The 24,602-nt window shown below is 43.8% G+C and overlaps 3 protein-coding genes across 11 annotated transcripts; 2 read left to right on the forward strand and 1 right to left on the reverse strand.

Annotated features, from left to right (window-relative positions):
* The first annotated feature begins 58 nt into the window (after nt 1-58).
* On the forward strand, nt 59-4,975 carry psmc3ip (PSMC3 interacting protein). The gene is made up of 8 exons (XM_056406268.1): nt 59-975; nt 2,360-2,460; nt 2,544-2,633; nt 2,734-2,845; nt 3,340-3,485; nt 3,575-3,628; nt 4,295-4,354; nt 4,436-4,975. Exons 1-8 carry the CDS (start codon nt 957-959, stop codon nt 4,490-4,492), a joined length of 639 nt encoding a protein of 212 aa, XP_056262243.1. The 5' UTR covers nt 59-956; the 3' UTR covers nt 4,493-4,975.
* Nucleotides 4,561-9,816, reverse strand: mlx (MAX dimerization protein MLX). Of its 7 annotated transcripts, none has more exons than XM_056406261.1 (9): nt 9,757-9,816; nt 8,759-8,798; nt 8,576-8,665; nt 7,643-7,752; nt 7,140-7,242; nt 6,199-6,298; nt 5,937-6,027; nt 5,648-5,849; nt 4,561-5,570 (listed from the first exon to the last, which is right to left on the reverse strand). In XM_056406261.1, the coding sequence occupies exons 1-9, from the start codon at nt 9,793-9,795 to the stop codon at nt 5,506-5,508; spliced, it is 840 nt and encodes a 279-aa protein (XP_056262236.1). In that variant the 5' UTR covers nt 9,796-9,816; the 3' UTR covers nt 4,561-5,505. The 7 variants fall into 7 exon arrangements, with proteins under 7 accessions (XP_056262236.1, XP_056262237.1, XP_056262239.1 ...); XM_056406262.1 differs by having other exon boundaries at nt 8,759-8,795; nt 9,757-9,804; XM_056406264.1 differs by lacking the exon at nt 5,937-6,027.
* Nucleotides 9,817-10,635: 819 nt separating this feature from the next.
* Nucleotides 10,636-24,486, forward strand: fmnl1a (formin-like 1a). Of its 3 annotated transcripts, none has more exons than XM_056407828.1 (25): nt 10,636-11,160; nt 13,819-13,902; nt 14,147-14,233; nt 14,321-14,394; nt 16,134-16,217; nt 16,310-16,453; nt 16,954-17,062; nt 17,208-17,284; nt 17,371-17,464; nt 17,796-17,870; nt 17,963-18,073; nt 18,565-18,714; nt 18,810-18,911; nt 19,781-20,321; nt 20,405-20,529; nt 20,621-20,823; nt 20,909-21,143; nt 21,228-21,296; nt 21,381-21,461; nt 22,097-22,226; nt 22,335-22,498; nt 22,589-22,690; nt 22,778-22,867; nt 23,887-23,992; nt 24,092-24,486. In XM_056407828.1, the coding sequence occupies exons 1-25, from the start codon at nt 10,981-10,983 to the stop codon at nt 24,154-24,156; spliced, it is 3,282 nt and encodes a 1,093-aa protein (XP_056263803.1). In that variant the 5' UTR covers nt 10,636-10,980; the 3' UTR covers nt 24,157-24,486. The 3 variants fall into 3 exon arrangements, with proteins under 3 accessions (XP_056263803.1, XP_056263802.1, XP_056263805.1); XM_056407830.1 differs by lacking the exon at nt 10,636-11,160 and adding an exon at nt 11,428-11,451; XM_056407827.1 differs by having other exon boundaries at nt 14,147-14,394.
* Nucleotides 24,487-24,602: the final 116 nt, after the last annotated feature.

Below are 24,602 nucleotides of genomic sequence, written 5' to 3' on the forward strand. Positions count from 1 at the left end.
TTTCTCATCATGGAGCGCGCTGCCATATTTCTACGGTAGCCCGGAACGGACAAACTCAAATATATCTCCTCGACGCTTGACACTCACGAGATGTTTCATTTTCTCACCACTAGGTGGCGCCAAATCCCACACGCGGCAGCTTTGACTTAACGTGGTCGGACTAGTGCAGTCAGTTGTAAATAAATCAATTATTTCAGGGCTCAAAGGTCGGTGAGCTCACTAAAGTAGCCATATTTAAGTTATCCTCAAACTTGTAGTCAGACTGGAAACCAACGGAAAAGAACACATTTTAAATTTAATAAATTTAGTTTTTTTCAGGGTCGCAGAAGCTTTTTTTTTCTTCATGAAAAACTATAAAGTGACTTTTTTTTTAAACGTCCAAAACTATGACCTTGATGGTGTGTTACGGTAACATATTTTATACCATACGATATTACAAAATGTTAGATTTTTATGAAAAAGTCTGCGAGGTACTATTCCAGTTATTTTTATTCAATTTGTATGCCATGCTGTACTTTTTATATAGTATAATTATGTTTTATTTTAAGACATTTTTATAGCACCTTTTTTAAAATACCATGCACTTTATACACACTGTATATACATGTGTATATCTAAATAAATAATTGTGCATGTATCATTTACCAACACGACACTGAATGATCTAGCTCTACCAGCCAAAATGACAGAGCAATCGCTCCACTCTTTTTTCCGGATATCACTTTATGTATTTTTTATTTAAGGACCGAGTCAAAGTTATACATACTAAATAATCATTTCAGAATAAATAATCAGTCATGTGAATAAGAGCGCCGTCGATATGCGGTATCGCGATTTTAGACGAGACGAAATTTTCTCTCGCGTGATGCTCTTGTACTATAAACGATCTTTTCCGTGACGCGCATTTCGCGCCAAACTCGGTTTCCAGCGTTGAAGTGAGCGAGGAGGCGGTCGACATGAGTAAGAAGGACAACGGTAAGAATTGGCGTAATGTCGGGGTGTTTTTTAAACTTTGAGAAGGTAGATGTCGCATCTGACTATCGTATCGAGGTTTGTTCGACTTCACGGATAAACCCGTTTTAACAAGTTAGCGACAACTTCGAAGCTAGCTCCCAAACGTGTTTAGCGAGCTCGCTCCGATACGTCCGAGTTAAAGCAGCCGGCGTGAGATGCGTTGTTATTAAGTCACGTGGAATAAACTTTAAATGTTCACCGATGTGTTGAACTCACCAAGGCTTAACTTACATGAAAACAACGTCGATTTAAAGTACGGAGGTCTCGGGAGTCACGTCCCATAAAAGGGCTTCAAGTCCGTTTTAAGCATCAAAACTATACAAACCAGCTTATTTTCTTCAAGTATAATATCCTTTTGTTTATTTTGGATGAATTTTATCAAGTATAATATCCTTTTGTTTCTTGAGGTTTATCACGTTTAATATCCTTTTTTCCTTTTGCATGAGTTTATCAAGTATAATACTTTTTTATCTTTTTTTGCATGAGTTTTATCAAGTATAATATAATTTCGTATCTTTTACATGAGGTTCATGAATAATGTCTTTTTTTCTTCTTTTGCATGAGGTTTATCAAGTATAGTATAATCCTTTTGTTTATTTTGGATGAAGTTTATCAAGTATAATATCCTTTTTTTTCTTGATGTTCATCACCGTTAACATCCTTTTTTCCCTTTTGCATGAGGTTTATCAAGTCTAATATAATTTCGTATCTGTTGCATGAGCTTTATAAAGTATGTCTTTTTTTCTTCTTTTGCATGAGGTTTATCAAGTATAGTATCCTTGTCTTTTCTTGTTGCATGAGGTGGATCAAGTTTAATATCTTTTTTCTTCTTTTGCATGACATTTATCAAGTATAATATCCTTTAAACAATCTTTTTGTAAGGTTGATCGAGTTTAATATCCTTTTTTCCTTTTGCATAAGGTTTATCAAGTGTAATATACTTGTTTATCTTTTTTTGCATGAGTTTTATCAAGTATAATATAATTTCGTATCTTTTGCATGAGGTTCATGAATTACGTCTTTTTTTTCTTCCTTTGCATGAGGTTTATCAAGTATAGTATCCTTGTCTTTTCTTGTTGCATGAGGTTGATCAAGTTTAATATCCTTTTTTTATCTTTTGCATATGGTTGATCAACTTTAATATCTTTTTTTCTTTCTTTTGCATGACATTTAGCAAGTATATTCCTTTTAAAACTATCTTTTGTATGAGTTTGATCAAGTACAAATATATATATTTTTTCCTTTTACATGAGGTTTATCAAATATAACATCCTTTTACGTGTTAGCTCCGTTACCATTTGGGAACGTTTGCCCGCCTCGACCATGTGCTGATGTCACCCTGCAGGAGGGACCGTCATCCTGGCGTACCTGAACGAGAAGAACCGTCCCTACAGCTCTCAGGATATCTTCTGCAATCTACAGAAGCAGCATGGGTTCGGCAAAACGGTGAGGATTCATTCCTCCTTACCTCTAAGACGATGTGGATTGCTTGCAGCTCATCATTTTAATGATTGACTATGATTCACCAGGCTGTGGTCAAAGCCATGGAGCTGCTGGCTCTGGAGGGCAAGATAAAGGAGAAGGCGTACGGCAAACAGAAGATCTATTTTGCGGATCAGGTCAGTCTTTTCATCTGGAAGAAACAAAACTACATCGTTGAAACTGCAGTTTAGAAGAAATGCAACCATAAAATAAACTGCTGCTGATCTTCTCCTGCAGACTCAGTTCACAAATGTGAACGAAGGAGACCTGAAGGAGATGGACGGTCAGATCTCACAGCTCAGCGCCGAGGTGCAGACCCTCACCCAGAGCTGCAGGCAGCTGGACGCAGGTGGAGTAAAGCGCCCGTCTTCACCAGGTGTCTTCAGGGTGGGCTGCAGGTTTTCTCTGAGCCTCATCGAGATACGTAAACTGTTTGTTTTGAGGATGTTGCCGATGGCGACACGAGTACAGTAGATTGTTTACAAGACGCTCATTTCAAGGAGCAGTGTGTAGGATTTAGTGACATCTAGTGGTGAGGTTGTAGATTGCCCGACTAGAACTACGCTGGCCTGCAGGTAACATACAGGTGAAGGTGTTTGGTCTGTCCCTTCTGGGCTACCGTAGAAAGGTGGAGGTGCAACACAGCGGAGTCTTTGAAGAAATTCATAGTTTCAGGTTATTATAGACAAATGAAACACTTGGTATGAATATTTATCTTTCTGCCAATAGATCCCCCTGAATCCGACGCACTGTTCCTTTAAGGGACGGTTTTAAGTGTCGATATGAATTCAAAGTATTGTTGTTTTTGACCCACGTGTACATTTCCGTGGCGTCTCCCCTCAGAGCTGAAGGAGCTCAGCGGCGCCCTGACGACAGAGGAGATGGCGTCAGAGATCCAGGAGCTGAAGGCCGAGTGTTCGGGGTACCGGGCGCGTTTGGAGAAGATAAAGTCGGCCACTAACCACGTCACCCCGGAGGAGAAGGAGAAGGTCGGGAGGCTTTTTAACGACAGCAAAAACATCGGAGTGACGATGCGACTAACGTACGGTGGTATAATCATCATCATCTTCATCGACAGGTTTACAAAGACCGGGAGGTTTACGTGAAAGAGTGGAAAAAGAGGAAGAGATTGGTAATGTATTTAAAGCTGGAAAACTACTTTTATAATCAAATGATAATGTTTGTTAGGAAAAATGACGAAACATTTTCGAACAAATGTGACGTTTTGCAGTTTTTCTTTGTCATATATATTACAATAAATTAAATATCTTGTGTTTTTGGACTGTTTAGTCCGACTTAAGAATCAAATTGAAAAAGAAGACTTTGGCTTCTATGTGGAAACATTTATAAACTCCACAATACGAGGAATTAAATCCAGATAAAACAAAACAAATAATAATAAAATGTATATTTGGTGTCAAACACTTTTAAATGACGGCCACACAAATAGTGTGTATTTTACAACTGTGTACTTCCACTTTTAACATATTTAAGTTTAGTTAAAGAACAATTTGCGTTTTACAAGCAGATAAAAATCGAGTATTTGTTGACTTGTTAGAAAGACGCACGGCAGAATAAATAATAATAAAATGTATATTTGGTGTTAAACACTTTTAAATAAAGGCCACAGAACTAATTGTGTGTATTTTACAGCTGTGTACTTGTGCATTCAACATTTAAGTTAAGTTAAATAAAGAATAGTTCGCGTTTTACAAGCAGATAAAAGACGAGTATTTGTTGACGTGTTAGAAAGACGCCGTCGTGCACGGTCAACAGTTTAGTGCTTCTTTTTTTTTAGGCTTCCGACATGATGGATTCCATCCTGGAGGGATATCCCAAGAGCAAGAAGCAGTTCCTGGTGAGCGAAACGAGCTCGTAAAGTGTGTGTGTGTAGGTGTGTGTGTTTCAGTCCACAGTAACGCTGCGTCTCCCCTCTTAGGAGGAGGTCGGCGTGGAGACCGACGAGGACTCCAAGGTGGTCGTTCCGAGTATTTGAGGAGACGAGGACACGCTTGTGTATCCTCGTCGGACCTCTCGCTGCTCGAGCGACGAGAATACATCGGCGCCACGGCACATTCTTTATTTACGGCTTTCCTCTTGAACAAAAAGGTACATCTTTAATACGAGATAAACAACGTCCAGTGATTGAAAGTACACGAAACAAAACACGCTACGTCACAACGGGCAACGCGGCGGATGTTCGTCGCCTTTTTAGGCAACTTTGGTTTATTTTCTCCCCTTAAAGCCATAAATCCCTCCAGCGTACGACGAACATGTCACGATCGCTTTGAGAGCTGTTGTCCTTTCTGTTTAAGTTAACTTCAGGTATTCTAGAGGGTCGCCGTGTCGTCTTCCTCTCGTTAATCATCCTCTGTTCGGCTTCTTCACTCCGTGTTGCGTCAAGTTATTAAAACGTTCAGGACTTTTGAGGCTGAAGTGCGAACAAGAAATGATTCATTAAAGATATTTGCTGATATTCTCTGCGTTCTATAAATAGGTTGAAGTTCCATTTTCTTCAATTAATGAAATGTTTATTGAAGAGTAAACTGCAATCTGATAATCTCATCAGATGTATACACGCGCAGACACGATCCTTAAATCTGTCACGTATTTTATGTCCCAATAAAAGGTGGAATAGCTTTTTAACCATCTTCCCGACTGCACAGAGGAGGAACGACGTCACCCGTCTCTCTTTCCATCAGCGAGGTCGATTTATATTTCAGAAGCGACACGATCGATAAACTAAAATCCGTTTGTGGATTTATTTACGGGGAAACTTGAAAGAATGCGACCACTACTACACCGCCGTGTGAATCTGAAACATTTAACATACGTATGATTTACTCCCGAGCGCCTGCGTTTCTTAACTTCCCATCGGAGCGTCTCGGTCCATCGCTGCCCCCCGGTGGACGCTTTGGGGATTGCAGCCGATGAGTGAATACTGGGATGTGGCCTGAGGCTGATTGAAGGAAACCCAAAGTCAATGTGGGTGTTAAGTCCAGGAGGGCTTCACTCGGTCAATAAAGCTGACCGTTGAGCTGCCGGAGCACTCCGACGACGAACTCCCTCAGCGTCTGGGGGGGGGCGAAGGAGCACACGCGTTACTATCTCAACCTGCCGTCCCACAATGCATCAGAAACAGCCGTCCAACCTGTGGCTTGCAGTGCTCCTCGATCCAGCTGAAGACGCAGGCGGAGAGCTCCTGGAAGCTGCTCACGGAGACGTTGCTGCTGAAGGACTGGAACAGGGAGTCCATGATGCTCTGGAAGATGTTGAACTTGACCTGGTCGGACACCTCGTCCTCCCCCGGCTCGGGGTTGTTCTGGTGGGCCTTCACGATGTGCTCGTAGTTCCTGTTGAGGCGACGGACAAAACGTGCATTTAATTAACGGCCACGGCCGATTCGGGGAGGATTATTAACTCGAGCTCGTTGAAGAGACATTATTAAATATCCAAACGCAGCGTTTTGGAGATTTTCTTTGAGGACGTTTTGTAGCGTTGGTCGTGCTTTTACTTTGTGCCGTTTCAGCGCTGCAATCAAAGCATTTCTAGTCAGTATTTTTACACAAAATCAGCATTTCTTTTATAAACCATAAATCTGGATAGAGACCCAGTAAGGAGGTCTTAGTTTGCCAACATTTGGGGACGATAGAATAACTTTACAGAGCAGAAACCAGCGTTGCTGAGAGAGCTTCATCTCACGTTTTCATGATTTTCAGCGCCATCACTTCTTTCCTGAGGAGAGAAACTTCCTCCTCTTGCTTCTTCTTTTCTTTGTGGAGGAAATGGATGTAGTCGATGGCTGCAAACAAACAGAGTTAAGTTTCCTTTAGCTGGAGAGGAGGTTTGCTGCCACTTCCTCTTTTCTCTCACAATAAAGACATGTATTGTTTGTCTCCATCTTCTCCTGTTGACCTGAAGCAGCTCATTTATATCTGTGTTCTCTAGTTGTTGCGAGAGCTCAGATCTGATGTTTAGACAAATATCAGCAAAATAATTGATGCCAACACACATTAAGGACTGCGTTGATTGCGCGGACGTCGTCATTAGGGGCAACTTGGTTCACTGAGAGGACTTAGACATTAATGGGCTTAATGAATGACCGTTAATTAATTAGTATTATTTACGCCAACCATCAAAGTCTTGAAGAACCGTCCGGCGACTGTTAAAAAATAAATAAGATCTTTAATTATTCATTCTTAATTACAAGGAGCAGACGTGGTTTTAAATAACACCTATTAGACTCAAATTCCACTTTACAATAATTCAGTTTACAATCTGGGAGGCAAACTCGTTAAAATATGCAGTAATTAAGATCAACATGTGCCGGAGGCCACCAGATTCGGGCTAAAACGTTCAACTTGTTGACTCAATGTCCTCGTGGAAAGACCCGCTCATCGCAAAGCATCACACACACTTTCAATGCCACTATGAGGGTATTTTGTGTTTCCTCTTCTATTCTTCCTTAATTCCATCACTCCATGTCCGTCGTGTCTTTAAGGGGCTGGTTGAAGTAGGAGAAAACTCTGACCTCTACTTTCTTTCCCCTATTTACCATCCTGCCAAAAGACGCATTAACTTCCACCCAAACACAAAAGTCAAGGTCGGCGCTCCTCAGGTCTTCCTCTACGGGGACGTCTTACTTTTCTGCAGCACGGTGGCCTTGCTGATCTTCTGCGCTCCCACCGCGAATTCAGACTGCTGCTGGCAGGTGGGGACGATGGACTGGAGGTCATCGTAGCCTTTCTACAGGACGAAACAACCACCACAAAGCTTGAGAATGTGTGTGTGTGTGTGTGTAGTCCATTCAGGGTTCTTACACATGTTGACCGATGGATTTCCAGGACTTTAAACCAAATTTCCATGACCAAACTGGAATCTCGGTATAAACATGAACAATTTAGAAAATGTTGCGTATCGAGAGCGTACGGCGGCTTATATTTTGAGCGTCTTTCTTGAAAAAACATATTAATTATTTCAAACTCGGCGTAAATGATGTGATTATAACAAATGTCCATGACTTCCAAAACTTTTATGATTTAAGTTTTTTCCATGACTTTTCCAGGCCTGGAAACGACCATTTTAAAAGTCCATGACTTTTCCAGGTTTTCCATGACCGTAAGAACCCTGTCCATTGGAGTCGTACCTTGATGGCGTCCCGGCGCTTCTGCTCGGCCTGCGTGTGCGCTTGTCTCCGCCGGTCTTTGTACGATTCCTTATACGACGTCTCGTGCCTGTAGTCGCTGTCTTCATCGTCTGTTCCAGAATACATCGACACTCGGGTCAGGAAACACGCTTCTGACTTCTGACCGACACGGGATACTTCTCTCCTCACGTCTTCATAAAAAATAATATGTTCTCAAATGTTGTCAGTTTTTTCCCCCTGTGGCATCATAAATGGTATTGAATATCAATATCATTCAATATATCGGATTGAAGGTATATACTGTAGTATAGTGAAATATGTACTACTTTGTTGTTAATAACAACCTTTTAGGAACAAAATAATTTAGCCTATTTTACGTCGTTTAGAGACTAAAGTTAATTTATAGATTCTCTTAAATTGAATATCCTGGAAATTCAGTTAATTTTCTTCCATCGCAGAAATTTAGCAAACACTGTCAACAGGATTCAGAGAAGCCGATTCGTGGCTTAATTAAGTTTCAACTGGAATGTCTTCAACAGAGAGACTTTTATTAAACCTGTAACTACACAGCATAAACTATTTTTACTAGTTTCCTCAGCCCTCTATTATTATTATTAACATGACTTCTTGTGAACTGGATCGTACTGAGCAGCCTGTTTTTTAAAACATTTTTAACGAAGCAGGAAGCAAAAAATAAGAAGAAATATAGACGTTTATGTCTCAGATTAACAATGAATTTTACTTTGACTGAAAGGTTGTATACAAATAAGGCCTATTATTCTTAGAAAATCAATTCTATAGTATTTTGACAAATGTTACAGTACAAGTGTATGTATTATGGGGAGGTAGAGTTGGGAAAATGGACATCAAAATCAAAAATGTACACAAATTCTTCCTTTAGACTGTAAGATCTCAGCGTTACAGACGTCATACCTGTGTTTGGGACTGAAGAGGCGCTCGTTGAGCCGATGCTGTTGGCCCGGGACACGACTGGACCCTTTCTGGAAGTTTCAGCAAAGAAACCTACAGAGCAAAGACGTTGTTCATCATCATCATCATCATCATCATACAGCCTGAACTTCACATGCTATGGTAAACAGCTGACTGAATACTCACTGGGGTCAAAGCTACTGTCGCTGAAGGCCCCGTCTGTCTGCTGAGCCGTCACCGGAGCACAGAGGATGGGGAAAGGAGAAAATAGAGGAGCTGGCATAAAAAAAGGGGAAAACACATACTGCCCTAAATACGATGACTATAGACACAGCTCACCTGCCTATCCCACCCCCCGCTGAGCAGTGCCCTAGTTCATCAAATTCAAGTGTGCAGCATCCAATCAGTATTTCAATCACAGATTTATTACAGTTACTTTAAATTAGGGTACCAAAACAATGAGTTGTTCTTTTGTTTACAATGATTCCAGGGGGACCAACACAGAATAAAAATAAATAAATTCAATGCTAAGTCTTGCTAAATGTTTAGAGTGGGAAAAGGTTTTCACAGAAGCATTTTAAACAGAGGATGCTTGAATAAAATCTGTAGAAAATGTTGCCTTTGAATTGCCTTTGGAGACCCTGGTTTGACCAGGATCAGGACATATCTTTAATATAGTCTGATTATCATCAGAATATAAATCGATTTAACGATTATATAGTCACATGAACTCGTGGAAAGCTCCAGTCAACACTTCCTACAGACAAATATACATTTTCTGTGTTATAAGTGGTGCATACAGCGATGCACTCACAAGCTCAATAACTAAAAAGGTAACGCTAGACTTCCTGCACACTAATCAATAAAATCCACGTGCACGTTTACAATAAAACAAATAAAGAAAAGCGAGTAAACATGTTACTTTAGGGGCACATATATTCGAGGTACAAACGAGTAACACGAGCAGCTCGTTTAACGGGAAGAGTTGTTTACTTAACCAGCCTGTGACGTTGTACCTAGCTCACCGAAGTTAGCCGTCGAGCTAACAAAGCCCTGCCGCTCTTAACAGAAACTAAACTTAAACTACTGTTTGACATCTATCTCCGCCGGCCCTCTGAAGACGTACGAAGCGGTCTGACAAGAAACAGTTTAACTTAACTGACTTAATGACGTTGGTTACTTACTTTCCAGGGATCCTCCGGCGACGTCGTCGGGTCAGTCATCTTGCAACGTAAAATAACTAATAGCCGTGCGGCCTTCGCGTGCTCCTCGTAAATCTCCATTCTCTTCGGCTTGGAAAAAACGTTACAGACATTTGATCGCCATCTTTTAAATAGCTAAGTAAATCAGACATAATTACTTATGGGGGATCTAGCTGTGTCAGTTGGTAAAAGTGTTGGTCGTGTATTGATAACGTGCGTCAACGGCTAATTTATCAATCAGTTACCCCGAAGGACCGACTTCGTGTGCCCAAATTATCAAAAACAGGCAGGCTTCGTCGTTAAACAGCTAATTAGAAGAGTGTTTTCCCACAAGAGAAGTTAGAGAAAAAACTGAATTTATTTCCATCATTTTATTTCTTCACAAAGTTCATTTACAGTAAATCAGAAGGAGTTAATTTCCGAGGAGACCCCGAATGCAGCACTCGTACATGCAGTACACGGCCTCAAACACAGGGTGGCGCTGTTGGACAGTTCTCTCTGCCACTCACACCAACCTGGCCTCATGGACCCAAACTAAAGTGGCCCAATGAACTTCAAGAGATAGAAGAGTGTAGTTAAGGTGGATTTGATCAAGTTTCCTTTAAAATCTGCACCTACATATGTTTCTTTATTTCATCTCTCTCTCTCATCGTCCACCCTGCCCTACAACCCCAGCTTCTGTTGCCGTCATGCACAGGAAGTTGCTCTTCTGCTTTTTGTGCGTCTGTGGTTTCTGTTGGTGTTACAGAGTGTGTGTCACACTCCCCTCTCCTTCCTCTCTCACACACACACACACACAGCCCCACACACACACACACACAGCACCCGTGTACTCATTTACCAGAGGAGTTCTCGATCAACAAGTTCTCGATCACTAAGGTGGGGCTTTTCTTAGAGCCCAGCAGGCCCCGGCGAGGCTTGCAACCTCATCGTCAGAGGTACTTGGAGACAGAGAGAGAGACAGAAATGTGGGCGAGCGACCTTCTTTCATCACCCACCCTGTCCTCAGGACCAAGGCGGATTCAGTAGACTTCTTCTTCTTGATGTTCGTCTCCCTGAAGGCCCAAACATTTTGATTTCGGCCCGCTTGTCCTCGTCATTCAGAGTGATCCCCCTTCTTTTTTTTCTGTGTGGAATCCACCGATTTCTCAGGAGAAAAGGGGTTTGTGTTAAGATTTCCTCCTGGATTACTTGTGGAGATTAGTGATGGGGAATGCGGCCGCGGGGGTCTCGGAGCAGGAACCGTTTGAGGGCCGAGAGGCCAGGAACTCAGTCGGAGGAGCTTCGGGGATGAGCGACCCCACGGCGACCCTGCAGAAGAAGCAGCCGGCTCCCCCTAAACTGCCCCCCGAGGAGGAGCTGGAGGAGCGCTTCAACGTGGTGCTGGTGAGTGGCTGCACTCAGATTACGCTCTCGGTTAGATGGGATTAATACGCAGGTGTGTTTTTTGTGTGCAAGGATGCATATCACGATATATTAATAAATGTTATCCAGATTCTTCTCTGTTAGATTTGAGGACGTGCGGCCAGCTGGCCTCGAAGGGGAAGTTGAGCAACTTATTTACACGAGTGAGACCATAAGACCGGAAAGCAGCCGCTCACTCTTTCAACAGCTAGTTGGAAAAAAGGAAAACATCACGATGAGTCCTGGAGACTCCACGAGGAACACATGGAAACCGTATGTAGTTTAGAAGAGGTGATAACGCCGATAGGCAAATAAACAACACAAATTTAGTTTAGTAAAAAGGTGCAAAATCAGATTTTTGAAATCTCTTTTGTTCATATCATGAAATTCTGTGAACAAAAAACACCAGGACGGTGTGACTTTGCTCTCTGCTCATTTTATTTAAAATCTTTCCCACATTTAGATTTCTATGATGCTCGGCGTGTGTGACATCATGGATACATGATGGAGGCACATCTTTTGTCTCTGGATGAACAGCATGAAGAGAAAAAAACATCTCTTATTAGACTAATGCCTAATTTAGGCATTTCTTTCTTCCTAGTTTTTCTTTCTGTGTTAATCTGTTATTTAAGAAAAGAGTACGGAAATGAAAAGAATGTTAAAAATCCCCCTTTTTCATGGATAAATTAAATAAATGGCTAATGAGCTTTGAATGTTTTTATTTTTTCTCTGCTAACGTCTGAACAATGAGAAAACATTGATGCAAACGTCCATTAAAATGTTCCAATGAATGTCTTTAACTAAAATGAAATGACTGAAAAAGTTGATGCCATTTTTTTTTTAACATCAAAGAAACTCATAATCACATATTATTAACTAGAATGGGCACTCGGTAGAGCGCATACCTTCGCATATCACAAGATTGGGCATTGAATTATGAACATTTTGGCATTAGTTGCATGCCAATTGGACACAAATGTATCGTGCTATGGTAAAAAAAGAGTTTGACCTTTCCATGACCTTGACCTTTGACCCGATTGATCCCAAAATCTAATCAACTGGTCCCCGGATAATAAACAATCATCCCACCAAATTTCATGCGATTCGGTTCAATACTTTTTGAGTTCTGCAAATGATTTTGACCTGTTCATGACCTTTGACCTTTGACCTTTGACCCGATCGATCCCAAAATCTCATCAACTGGTCCCCGGATAATAAACAATCATCCCACCAAATTTCATGCGATTCGGTTCAATACTTTTTGAGTTTTGCGAATAACACGCATACAAATAAATAAATAAATAAATACACGGCGATCAAAACATAACCTTCCGGCATTTTCAATGCGAAGGTAACAATTCTTTATATGTATACATTGACGTATTCCTCTTGTTATAATTAGCCTGTGACTATTTGGAAATAGAACACGTGCACACGCACCGCGCCGCTCATTAGCGTGACGTCACTTCCCCTTCCAGCAGAGAACTTTAAATGTTCATTTTAGAGACGCTGCATGCAGCTCCATGTTTTCATATCTGCGTTGGAAATGAGAAGTGCACGCCACTGTTTGCGTGAGTGAGCACACAAACGCTCCGTTTGAACCCTTTTACCCACAAGGAGACCCTCCCTTTACCCCCCCCCCCCCCCCCCCCCCCACACACACACACACACACTCACCAGACATCCTCCCTGCAGCAACGCAACCGTCGTTTCTCTTTTTGCATCCCTTTTTTTTATGGTGCGACAGACAAACTGCAGACTGCTGCTTGAATATACTGGTATACTAAATATATTAGTATATTAACTATACTATATATAGTATAGTTAATATCCGAAACTGAAAATGACCTGTACGATCTACGCTAAACTCTGTGTTTAAAGGTGAATAACCAGTGGTTGCTTTAGACTGCAGCAGTTATAATACATTAAAATCAACTTCCAGCAAAACATGAACAAGAATGTAATTATTGACTCATTCAGTGAATAAAGAAAGCACTTTTCTTTTTACCTTATTAAGTTATTAAAAAGTTAATTTGGGTGAATTAAATCACTCCATTTTCAAGCCATTTGAATGAGGGGAGGTGACCTTTATATCAGGGGTCAAACGTGTCCCTGTAGGCTGATAACGTGAAGAAGAACTGCTCTTTTTGGGCAATATGGGGTCTTAAAAATCTCCCTACAGTTGAGGTGATTGTAGAAATATTATGTGATGCACAGCAAAATGATAAAAGTTAAATCTAGTTCGAAAGTCATAATCTATATTCAAACTTTGATCACATACAAAAATAAAGAGCACAATACATGTCTCACGGGGTTATTGTGGAGTCAGCTTGTTTTTACTTGTTTCATCATCTCTATCTTTATCTTTATCACATGAAAAAAAGCTCTAAGATTAGTCAAAAGTTTGTACTTTGAGGTCGGCGTGACGACCGTGTAAATACATGTAAACACCGAGTCACCTGCACTTCCGGCCGTTAAAAACCTTCACAGAGAAACACTTGTGGTTTGTTTGGCAAGGTTTAATAATGATGTTCTGAAAGTCACTGGAGGAGTGACAACAGAAAGTGAGACACATGTTAAACTTGTGGCTTTTTTTTTTACCTCTCATATAAAATATATTTGATGTTTTCTCTCTTTCAGAGCTACATGAACTTGCCTCCAGACAAACTGACGCTGTTGAGTCAGTATGACAATGACAAGAAGTGGGAATTAGTGTGTGATCAGGTGAGTTGGATTCTCCCCTCTGATGACGAGCTGGTTTCATAATCAACGTCAACATTAAGGGGCCCGAAGTGAGACGGATTCGGCCCCCCGGGTCGGAGGCTTAAACACATACGCATAAATACCCCACGGTTGAAAACCCCGCAGCACACTTCCTGTGGCGGCCTTCAGGGTCGCAGATACACATCCACCGGGGTCAAAGGTCAGTTTCCATGTGAATTCTTCTCCCCCCCCCCCCCCCCTCCAGGAGCGCTTCCAGGTGAAGAGCCCCCCGTCCACGTACCTGACCAAGATCAAGAGCTTCTACCAGGATCAAGGAGCGGTGTCCAGCAGGGTCGGTGGTCAAAAGGGATTCACGTTTAACGCGTCTTTCTTCTTCTATCAATGTCTTGATTCTCTTCTTCTTTTTCTTCTTCTCCAGCTGAAGAAAAGGATCCAAGACGCCAGCAAGGTCCTGAAGGATCTGGAGATCTCTCTTCGGACCAATCACATCGGGTAACGGAGAGTTGTGTTAGTCTATTGGGAGAAAACACTGGTCAGAATGTTGCTCTCTAGCGCCCCTAGTGGCCAATAACTACTCTGAGGAGCTTTGAAGGTGGAGAGGACCGTTATCCTGATTGCGCCAGACATATTTTAGTATGTCGCAACACAAAATACCTCAAATGCGGTGAACCAAAAGTACCAGGATGTGCCATCGCATCCTGTCTGCCAACCAGCGCGCTCTCGTGCCAATTTATTTTACCCACAATCCTTTGCGCACTGCAAACGCAATGCTGGTTTCCTCGAGCCAAAAATAACAGGATGACACTTTAAATGTGTCGTTTCGTGATTTTGAAGTCAACATTTCTTTTGCAGGAGCCAGATTGTGTTATTTCTTCTTATTGAAATTACATAATCAGGCTTTTAAAATCCAATCTGAGTTATCTGGGTTAGGAGATAAGGGTTACTATAGTTACAGGATTGGAGTTAGGATTAAGTTTAGGATTACTACAGTTACAGGATTGGGGTTAGGATTACTACAGTTACATGATTGGGGTTAGGATTACTACAGTTACATGATTGGGGTTAGGATTACTACAGTTACATGATTGGGGTTAGGATTACTACAGTTACATGATTGGGGTTAGGATTAAGTTTAGGATTACTACAGTTACCGGATTGGGGTTAGGATGAGGTTTAGGATTACTACAGTTACAGGATTGGGGTTAGGATGAGGTTTAGGATTACTACAGTTACAGGATTGGGGTTAGGATTACTACAGTTACATGATTGGGGTTAGGATTAAGTTTAGGATTACTACAGTTACCGGATTGGGGTTAGGATGAGGTTTAGGATTACTACAGTTACAGGATTGGGGTTAGGATGAGGTTTAGGATTACTACAGTTACAGGATTAGGGTTAGGATTACATTTAGGATTACTACAGTTACAGGGTTAGGATTAGGTTTAGGGTTACTACAATTACAGGATTAGGTTTAGGATTACTACAGTTAGAGGATTAGGATTAGGGTTACTACAGTTACAGGATTAGGGTTAGGATTACATTTAGGATTACTACAGTTACAGGATTAGGATTACTACAGTTACAGGGTTAGTATTAGGTTTAGGGTTACTACAATTACAGGATTAGGTTTAGGATTACTACAGTTACAGGATTAGGATTAGGGTTACTACAGTTACAGGATTGGGGTTAGGATGAGGTTTAGGATTACTACAGTTACAGGATTGGGGTTAGGATGAGGTTTAGGATTACTACAGTTAAAGGATTAGGGTTAGGATTACGTTTAGGATTACTACAGTTACAGGATTAGGATTAGGCCTACTACAGTTACAGGGATAGGATGAGGTTTAGGGTTACTACAATTACAGGATTAGGTTTAGGGTTACTACAATTACAGGATTAGGTTTAGGGTTACTACAGTTACAGGATTAGGAGTAGGGTTACTACAGTTACAGGATTAGGAGTAGGGTTACTACAGTTACAGGATTAGGAGTAGGATTACTACAGTTACAGGATTAGGAGTAGGGTTACTACAGTTACAGGATTAGGAGTAGGGTTACTACAGTTACAGGATTAGGAGTAGGATTACTACAGTTACAGGATTAGGAGTAGGGTTACTACAGTTACAGGATTAGGAGTAGGGTTACTACAGTTACAGGATTAGGGTCACAAAATACAGTTACTAGTGTGACTAGAGTAACTAACCTCGTCTCTCTTTCTCTCTCTCTTCGTAGATGGGCTCAAGAGTTCCTCAACGAGCGGAACAAAGGTCTGGACATCCTGGTGGAGTACCTGTCTCACGCCCAAAGCGACGTCTCGTGAGTACCGGCTACTCTCTCGTGAAGCGACGGCGCTCTCACAACAAAGTTATTTTCCTCACCGCGCCCGTTTCCTGTGAAACTCTCTCTAGGTTCGACGTGGAGAGCGTTGAAAATGGCGACACCCTGTCGGACAGAGGGAAACCGTCGGAGAGGTCGATGGAGGACTTGACCAAGAGCTCCAGCGGCTCCCCGTCTCATGGGATGACCAAAGCTGCTCGAGCTCTGACTGTAAAGTAAGATGTCTACGGATTATATGATGATATATATATACATATTTACAGTATATCGAGCACTCCACGTCATGAATTCTTATGAAAGAGGAACATAAGAGTCAGAAAACCGAGTCACGAGAGGCAGAAGTTGGGTCATTTTCTTAGAGGTGCAGATTTGAGTCATCGGTTTCTTTTTTTGCGAGTCACCAAAATCAGTCCAAATCTACAGAATCCTCGTTATTAATACGGACGCCCTCACAAATGGCGACATGCCAGGTTTTCCCATCTTTTTAAAATCACGAGATGCCTTTTATTACCGTCGTGTTCATCATTTTGTATCCTTATTGCGTCATTCGTTCACTTTGCTCCGGCTGCAACATCTCAGCTGTCAGTGGAGGCTAAAAAAAAAAGAAACAAAATAAAAAGCAATGCTGGAAGCCTCGTTATAATTGGCCAATCGCGGCGCTCTGGGCCTCCGCATCAAACCGTGTGCGACACACACTTGTCATATCCCTCCACAGAATCAGCTCCACTCTGGGGAACAAGATGTACAAGAAGTCTCATTCCTCCAGCCAGAGAGACGACGTGCACGTGTGCATCATGTGCCTGAGAGCCATCATGAACTACCAGGTAGAGCAAAAACACACTCGAAATCAGATCTGTACACGCCTTTAAAGTGATCAGCGTGTGTGTGGAGAGGGATCTATTGGCAGGAATAGAACGTCATATATAAATAAGTATGTAACGACCGTTTACGCTCTCCTTCGGCCTCCAGTCGGGCTTCAACCTGGTGATGACTCACCCGCGCTGCGTGAACGAGATCACCCTCAGTCTCAACAGCAGGAATCCCAGGTGAGTGTGTGTGTGAGAGACAAAGTGTCTGTGTGTGTGTGTCCGTCCGCCTGCATCCTCACCTGACCCCTCCTGTGCTGCAACAGGACCAAAGCCCTGGTGTTGGAGCTGCTGGCCGCCGTGTGCCTCGTCAGGGGCGGGCATGACATCATTCTGTCGGCGTTCGACAACTTCAAAGAGGTGAAGAGAGTTTCGGCCTCGGGTATTTCATACGACGGCTTCGTTTGACCTCAGAGCCCGACCCCTTGTTCCAGACTTCCTCTCGTTGATCATTTGTGACTGGCACCTTATGACGCAATCCCGACCCTCACATGCACCGCGGTCATCATTTTAGCAGCCATGCATGTGTGTGTGTGTATGTGTGCGTGTTGAAGTTCAAGGATGGTGCAAGGGTAATAAATAATGTGTAGCTGAGTGGCAGATACATAATGCATTGATGCCTCACTGACGCCCCCTTGTGGGCAACAATAAAAATACATATTCAGATAAGTGGCCGTTCTCTTTCCTTCAGGTGAGCAGAGAGAAGAACCGCTTCGAGAAGCTGATGGAGTACTTCATCAATGACGACAGCAACATCGACTTCATGGTAGGTCCAGGTGTGTGTGACCTGAAAGGTGGAACAGGTACCGGGACGTGTTCGTTGTTAATTGCCGTGTGTGTGTGTGTGTGTGTGTCCAGGTGGCTTGCATGCAGTTCATAAACATCGTGGTGCATTCGGTGGAGAACATGAACTTCCGTGTTCACCTGCAGTTCCAGTTCACTCACCACGGGCTGGACAAGTATCTGGAGGTGAGTATGAGCGAAGTCCTCGGCGGTCGGTGGAGACGGAGTGTGTGTGAAGCACTCGGCAGCCAATAAGAGGCCAGATGTTTTCCACAGGACCGCAAAACAAAAGTTATTATTGGTGACCGAAAACACGACTTCAAAGGCTTTACCTCCTAGATGCGTAAAAAAATAAAATTAGTTTCTGCTGCTCGCGAAACAAAATCAGTTGTTGCAGTCATAAAAATGTAAAATAAATGTTCACGCATGTCATCGAATGAGCTTCACGTAACTATGGTAACAGCTGGTCAACTGTAATCCCAATTTCTCCTCCACTGGATGTAGCTGCTGCTGCATGCTCATCCTCTTTCCCTTCACTTTTAGCTGAAGATTAACAAATCTGATTATTTTAATAGTTGAATTACCGTCGGATTACTTACTTGCTTCCTTTATGTACATTATTACTCAAAACACGCACCGGATCCCGCGTATTAAAGTCCACGGTGGTGTGTCGTTAGCGTCTGAAGCAAACGGAGAGCGAGAAGCTGCAGGTGCAGATCCAGGCCTACCTGGACAACGTGCTGGACGTGGGCACCCTGCTGGAGGACGCCGAGAACCGAGGAGGAGTGCTGGAGCACGTGGACGAGCTGCAGGAGCACAACGTAGAGGTCAGAGAGGAGCCTCCGGGAACAGAAGCCAAGGCTTCGAGCGTTTGATGGTTTGTCGACGAACGGAACCACATCAACGTGGTCTGTCGTTGCAGCTCAGCGCTCGGCTCCAGGAGGTCGAGAGCCAGACCGCGGAGAGGACGTCTGAACTCGAGGCTCAGCTCATGCAGGCCGCCAAGGAGACGGAGATGCTCAAAGTGAGTGCTGCCCGCGGCGTGATGTTTAATGAGAGGACTCAGCCGGGCGAAAGGTGCGCCATTCACACAGGGATCAGTTATAATGAGGTCGACGGAGCGGCGGCTCTTACTATAGCATCATCCTCAATGTGGAATGAAGAAAGATGAGAGCATTTGCTCTCCTGGAATACGTTTAAGTGACCTTGCACTTCCCTCCTGGTAGCGGCTCTGGGGATGTCCAGAGTAATATGTAGATCAACAATTATTTGACTGGTTGCCATGACGTTTTATGCAGACATTGATAGTTCTGAGGGGATGAAGCCGAATGACTTTGGTGAATGAATTGTCATAACGTTATTTTAATGGTCAAGGTCAATATTCTAATGATTTATGTTTACATTCTTGCAAAATGATCATCATTTTATTTTTGGGTTAATCAGCAAAGGTAAGCATGTAGTGGGTTTTTTTCTTTAAGAAATTAAACTTACATCAAAAGGCCATTTCTTTCTGGGGCAAAACCCCCGTATAGGTTGATTTCCAGTTAAAAGACAAACATCCATCAATTCTTCATGATGTATTTCTCTCGCTCTGGTGGAACACAACAACATTTCCCTTCATGGTGCATCAGCTAACATTGACATACCTTCTACTTTTATCATTTCACCTGAACAAGTGCTCAGTCTCCTGCTTAGTGCCCCTAGTGTCCCAATAAATACAAAAATAACCAATAATAATACAATCAAACTAGTGAAACAGATCCTGTTAGCACACTAAACTCATTAACTACTAAACATTGTCATCGTGAGCATGTTTAAATGTTTAAAGTGAGAATATATATATAGTGTATTAAATGCTCTTTGTGTTTCCCTATCTGTGTTTGTGTCTCATAGGAGAGCCTGCGAGACTCCTGCTCCCAGGTGGGTTCCTTGCAGCAGAGAGAGAGGGAGCGTGAGCTGGAGAGGGAGAGGGAGAAGGACCGGGAGCGTCTGAGCACCTCCGCCCCCCAGACCTCCTCGGAGCTGGAGCAGAAGGTCCAGGAGCTGCAGGACAAGGGGCTGCTCCGACTGGGACGCAGCGCCTCCGGAGGTCTGGACATCCAGGTGGTGCCCGTCACGGTGGTCGAATACGTCCAGGCCTCCATCCCCGATGGCCCGCGGGCCGGCCTTCCTCCTTCTGCCTCTGGTCCTCCACCACCACCACCTCCTCCTCCTCCACCTCTTCCTCCTGGTGGCCCGGGGGCGGTTGCCTCTCCTCCTCCGCCTCCGCCTCCGCCACCTCAAGGAGGTTGTGGCACTGTACCCCCACCTCCTCCTCCTGGAGGAGTTCCACCACCACCACCACCTCCTCCACCTGGTTCTGGACCGCCACCCCCACCACCCCCGTCTGGTGCTGGACCGCCTCCCCCGCCCGGAGCACCCACCCCTCAATCTGGTAATGAAAGGTACTGAGCACAGCGTTGGCGCAGTGACGGTCTCCCTTGTGTGATGGCTCCTCCCCTTTCTCCGCCTCCTCAGCGGTCAGGAGCAAGAAGCCCATTCAGACCAAGTTCAGGATGCCGTTGTTGAACTGGCAGGCCTTAAAACCAAACCAGGTGACGGGCACCGTGTTCAACGACCTGGATGACGAGAAAGTCTTGGCGGTAAGAAGATGCAGCCGTTTTAATTTCTACCCCTCTCTTGCCCCAGAAAGCCGCAGCGTGAACTCACTCGTCTCGTTCTGTCGTTCATCAGGAGTTGAACATGGATATGTTCGGGGAACAGTTCAAGACCAGGGCCCAGGGTAATCCAACAGACCTGTCCAACATCAAGAAGAAGGTGGTCCAGAAGGCCCCCAGCAAGACGTCGTTGATGGACCCCAACAAGGCGAAGAATCTGTCTATCGCTCTACGCAAAGGGGGGATGAACCCATCCGCCATCTGCACCGCCATCGAGACGTAGGCGCTTCACGGAAGATCTGTTGCGTCGTTGACTTCTATCAACTAATCCCGCGTTCTCGCTCCCCCGCGCACCGACTTCCAGGTACGACCAGAAGTCTTTGTCCATAGACCTCCTGGAAATCCTCGAGCCCTTCATACCGTCAGATTATGAGATGAAGCTGCTGGTCAACTACGAGAAGGACGGCCGGCCGCTGGAGGAGCTGACGGACGAGGACCAGTTCGTCTTGCGCTTCGGGAAGATTCCCCGTCTGAAGCAGCGAATAAACACGTTCACGTTCATGGGCAACTTCCCGGAGACGGTCAAGCGCCTGCAGCCGGTCGGTCCAACGCACTCCGACTGGAGAATTTGAGCTCTTTTAAAACAGACCCGCTGATTTGGTTTTCCCTCTTCGTCCGCACAGCAACTGAACTCCATCATTGCGGCGTCCATGTCCATCAAGTCTTCAGACAAGCTGAAAAAGTTCTTAGAAGTGAGTAGAAGAAGATTACGGCGTTTCCGACGTCGCTTTCGAAACGTGTGATTTTTACTCGTCTCCCGTCGTTCCCCCTTCCAGATCGTTCTGGCCTTCGGCAACTACATGAACAGCAGCAAGCGGGGCGCGGCGTACGGGTTTCGGCTGCAGAGTCTGGACCTCGTGAGTAGCATTTGTTTTTACGTTTACTCTTATGCTTTTAAAGTGAGACATATATGATTCCTTTTTAAAAATCTAAAGCAGAATCCAAAAGCAATAAAATGTAAATGTTCTCGATTAAGTACACGAGCGCTTTCAACCGTAACCGCCCGAGTTGGAAAACGAGCGTTAGCTAAATTGTAGCTAACGTTAGCAAACAGTAGATATATTCACCGCTATCACATAATTGTCCTTGTGGCAAAGTGAATGCTATTAAGATTAGCACTTCAGTGGCACTTTAATGGCCCTTATTCATGGGATTGCTCATGGTATTATTCATGGTATTACTTATATTACTCATGGTATTACTCATGGTATTGCCTATGGTATTACTTATATTACTCATGGTATTACTTATATTACTCATGGTATTACTCATGGTATTGCCTATGGTATTACTTATATTACTCATGGTATTATTTTTTTGTAGTTCGGTTTTCTTGAACAAATGTTACTTTCTTGATTCTTGTTGTTCTGAGTTTGTCCTCGTGGTTGATGAACTTACTGTAAGTCGCTGTGGATAAAAGCGTCAGCTAAATGGCATGTGATGTAATGTAATTTAATAATTAAGCAGAAGTCACTCGTCTTCATTTGTTCAGCTGCTGGAGACGAAGTCGACGGACCGCTCGCAGACGCTGCTGCACTTCATCACCGGCATCATCCGGGACAAGTACCCCGACTTGGCCAACTTCCACACCGAGATCCACTTCGTGGACAAGGCGGCGCTCGGTAACCCCCCCCCCCCCCCCCCACCCAACACACCGACAGAGGAGAAGTTCCGTAGCCCGTGATTTTAAAATGGGTAGCGGTACTAAAACTCAGTTGTTTCTCCGGCAGTGTCGCTGGACGGCATGCTGCAGGACATCCGCTCTCTAGAACGGGGAATGGAAATGACCAAGAAGGAGTTCCTGGTGCAGGACGACAGCCCGGTGCTGAAGGAATTCATCAAAACCAACAGCGAGCAGCTGGAGACTTTGATCAAAGACAGCAAGACGGCACAGGTGAGCCGGTAGTTCATCCCCTACTCACACACTCGCCTCACTGCGTGTCTTCCAGACGTGTGGTGTGTGTCGTGTCCGACCCCCTTGCAGGAGGCGTACGGCTCCGTGGTGGAGTATTTCGGCGAGAACCCCAAAACCACGCAGCCTTCCATGTTTTTCCCAACGTTCGGACGCTTGATAAAGGCCTTCAAGGTGAGCACGTGCGGTGGGTTTTCTGACGACGTGCGTCCATTACAATCGCTTTTGGACGTTAATGATCTGGCGCTCGATTGAACGCAGGCGGCGCACCAACAGCTGGAGCAGAAGAAGAAAATGGAGAGCGAGAGCAGCGAGGAAAAGATGTCTCCGAACAAGGCGGGGTCGCAAAAGGTGAGAGACTAAAAGGTCCTTCACATATTACACATCAGAAGTGACATGGAGCATCCTGCAGCAAAGAAAGAGGGGGCAGCATTCCCTTCTTCTTCTTCTTCTGGGTCCACATAATATAAATGTACAGCAATCTGTAGCCAACTTCTCAGGATGTTGCATGTTTTATTGTAAACGTGAAGTTTTCATGCAACATAAACCAAAAGAAATGCACTACCCTTCAAAAAATTGAGGTCACCCAGAAAATGTTTATGAAAACTCACTTTTATTTGTCAAATTAATTGCAAAATGAAGATAAAATATAGTCAAGACATTGACAAAGTTATAAATAATGATTTTTATTTTAAATATTGATGTTGTTCTTGTGGCTCAAAGGAAGGCCAGTTTTATAGCTTCTCTCACCAGCATAACTGTTTTCAGCTGCGCTCGCATTAAAAGGGTTTTCTACCCCTCCGTTGGTCTTCTAAGGTGATAACACAATGTAGATGAAAAAAGAAAAAAAAAGATATATACTTTATTAATCCCCAAGGGGAAATTAGTTCTCTGCATTTAACCCATCCTTAGTTATTAAGGAGCAGTGGGCTGCAGTGATGCGCCCAGGAAGCAACTGGGGGTTCAGTGCCTTGCTCAAGGACACTTCGACTTGCAACAACTAATGGGGAGAGCCGGGATCGAACCGACAACCTTGGGGTTGCAGGATGACCCCCTTACCCCACTGAGCTACAGCCACCCATAAGAACACTGGAGATGGGCCTCTATACACCTCTTTAGAGACTTCATTAGACACGAGAGAATAGTCATTTACCACATTAACTATGTTTAGAGTGTATTTATGATTCATTTAATGTTATCTTCATTGATAAAATCAGTGCTTTCCTTTGAAAAATAAGGACATTTCTAAGTGACCCCAAACTTTTGAACGGTGGTGTACGTCTGACGCCCGGGACGCTCAACCTCTGAGGGGCTGAAGGGGACTTAATTCTAAATCTACTTTGGTTCCACGCGTCTCTATTCTCTTCCAGGGGCCCAAGATGCCGCAGGTGGACCTGATCGCGGAGCTGAAGAAGAGGCAGGTGAAGCCTCAGGTGCGCGAGGGGAAGGACGGCGTTCTGGAGGACATCATCACAGGTACGGTAACCCCGACGCCTCCTGGAGGAGTCGCGTGGTAATACACATATATATATTTTAAACTTGCTGTTCACGCTCTCCGTCTTTGCTCCGCCTCAGATTTGAGGAACACGCCGTACCGGCGGACAGATGGCCGACGGCCGGCCCAGCGCCAGGACACTTGAGCCCCATCTTTTTTTTATTTTTATAAACGTAACCGGAATCACACGCGCACGGACAGAAGAGCGCGCCTTTAAATGTACTGTACATGCAGCATATCAAAACATGTATAATGTGTTACGTGTGTTTTTGCCAACATTCGAGTGTGAATTTGTTGTGTAAATAGAATTTGAAGTTGGAACTGTGTTATTTTTAATGCTTAACAGAAGAAAAAAAAATCTTGCAAACCTCGCCTGTATCGATGTATTCCTGCGGCGCCTGACGACTTTGGATGCTTTGAATTCGTAACGTTTTATTATCCCGTCGAGTGATTAAAAAAAAGAAGCAAATTTCGACCTTCCGTGTTTTGACCTCATTTGATCCGACTCGGGATGCTACGTGTGCCTCGGTTCCCGTTGCCGTGGATACCACTCACGACATCGACGGGCGATTACGAATCAAGAGCAGACGC

This window comes from Pseudoliparis swirei, chromosome 23 (genome assembly GCF_029220125.1).
Source record: "Pseudoliparis swirei isolate HS2019 ecotype Mariana Trench chromosome 23, NWPU_hadal_v1, whole genome shotgun sequence".
Lineage (NCBI taxonomy): Eukaryota > Metazoa > Chordata > Actinopteri > Perciformes > Liparidae > Pseudoliparis > Pseudoliparis swirei.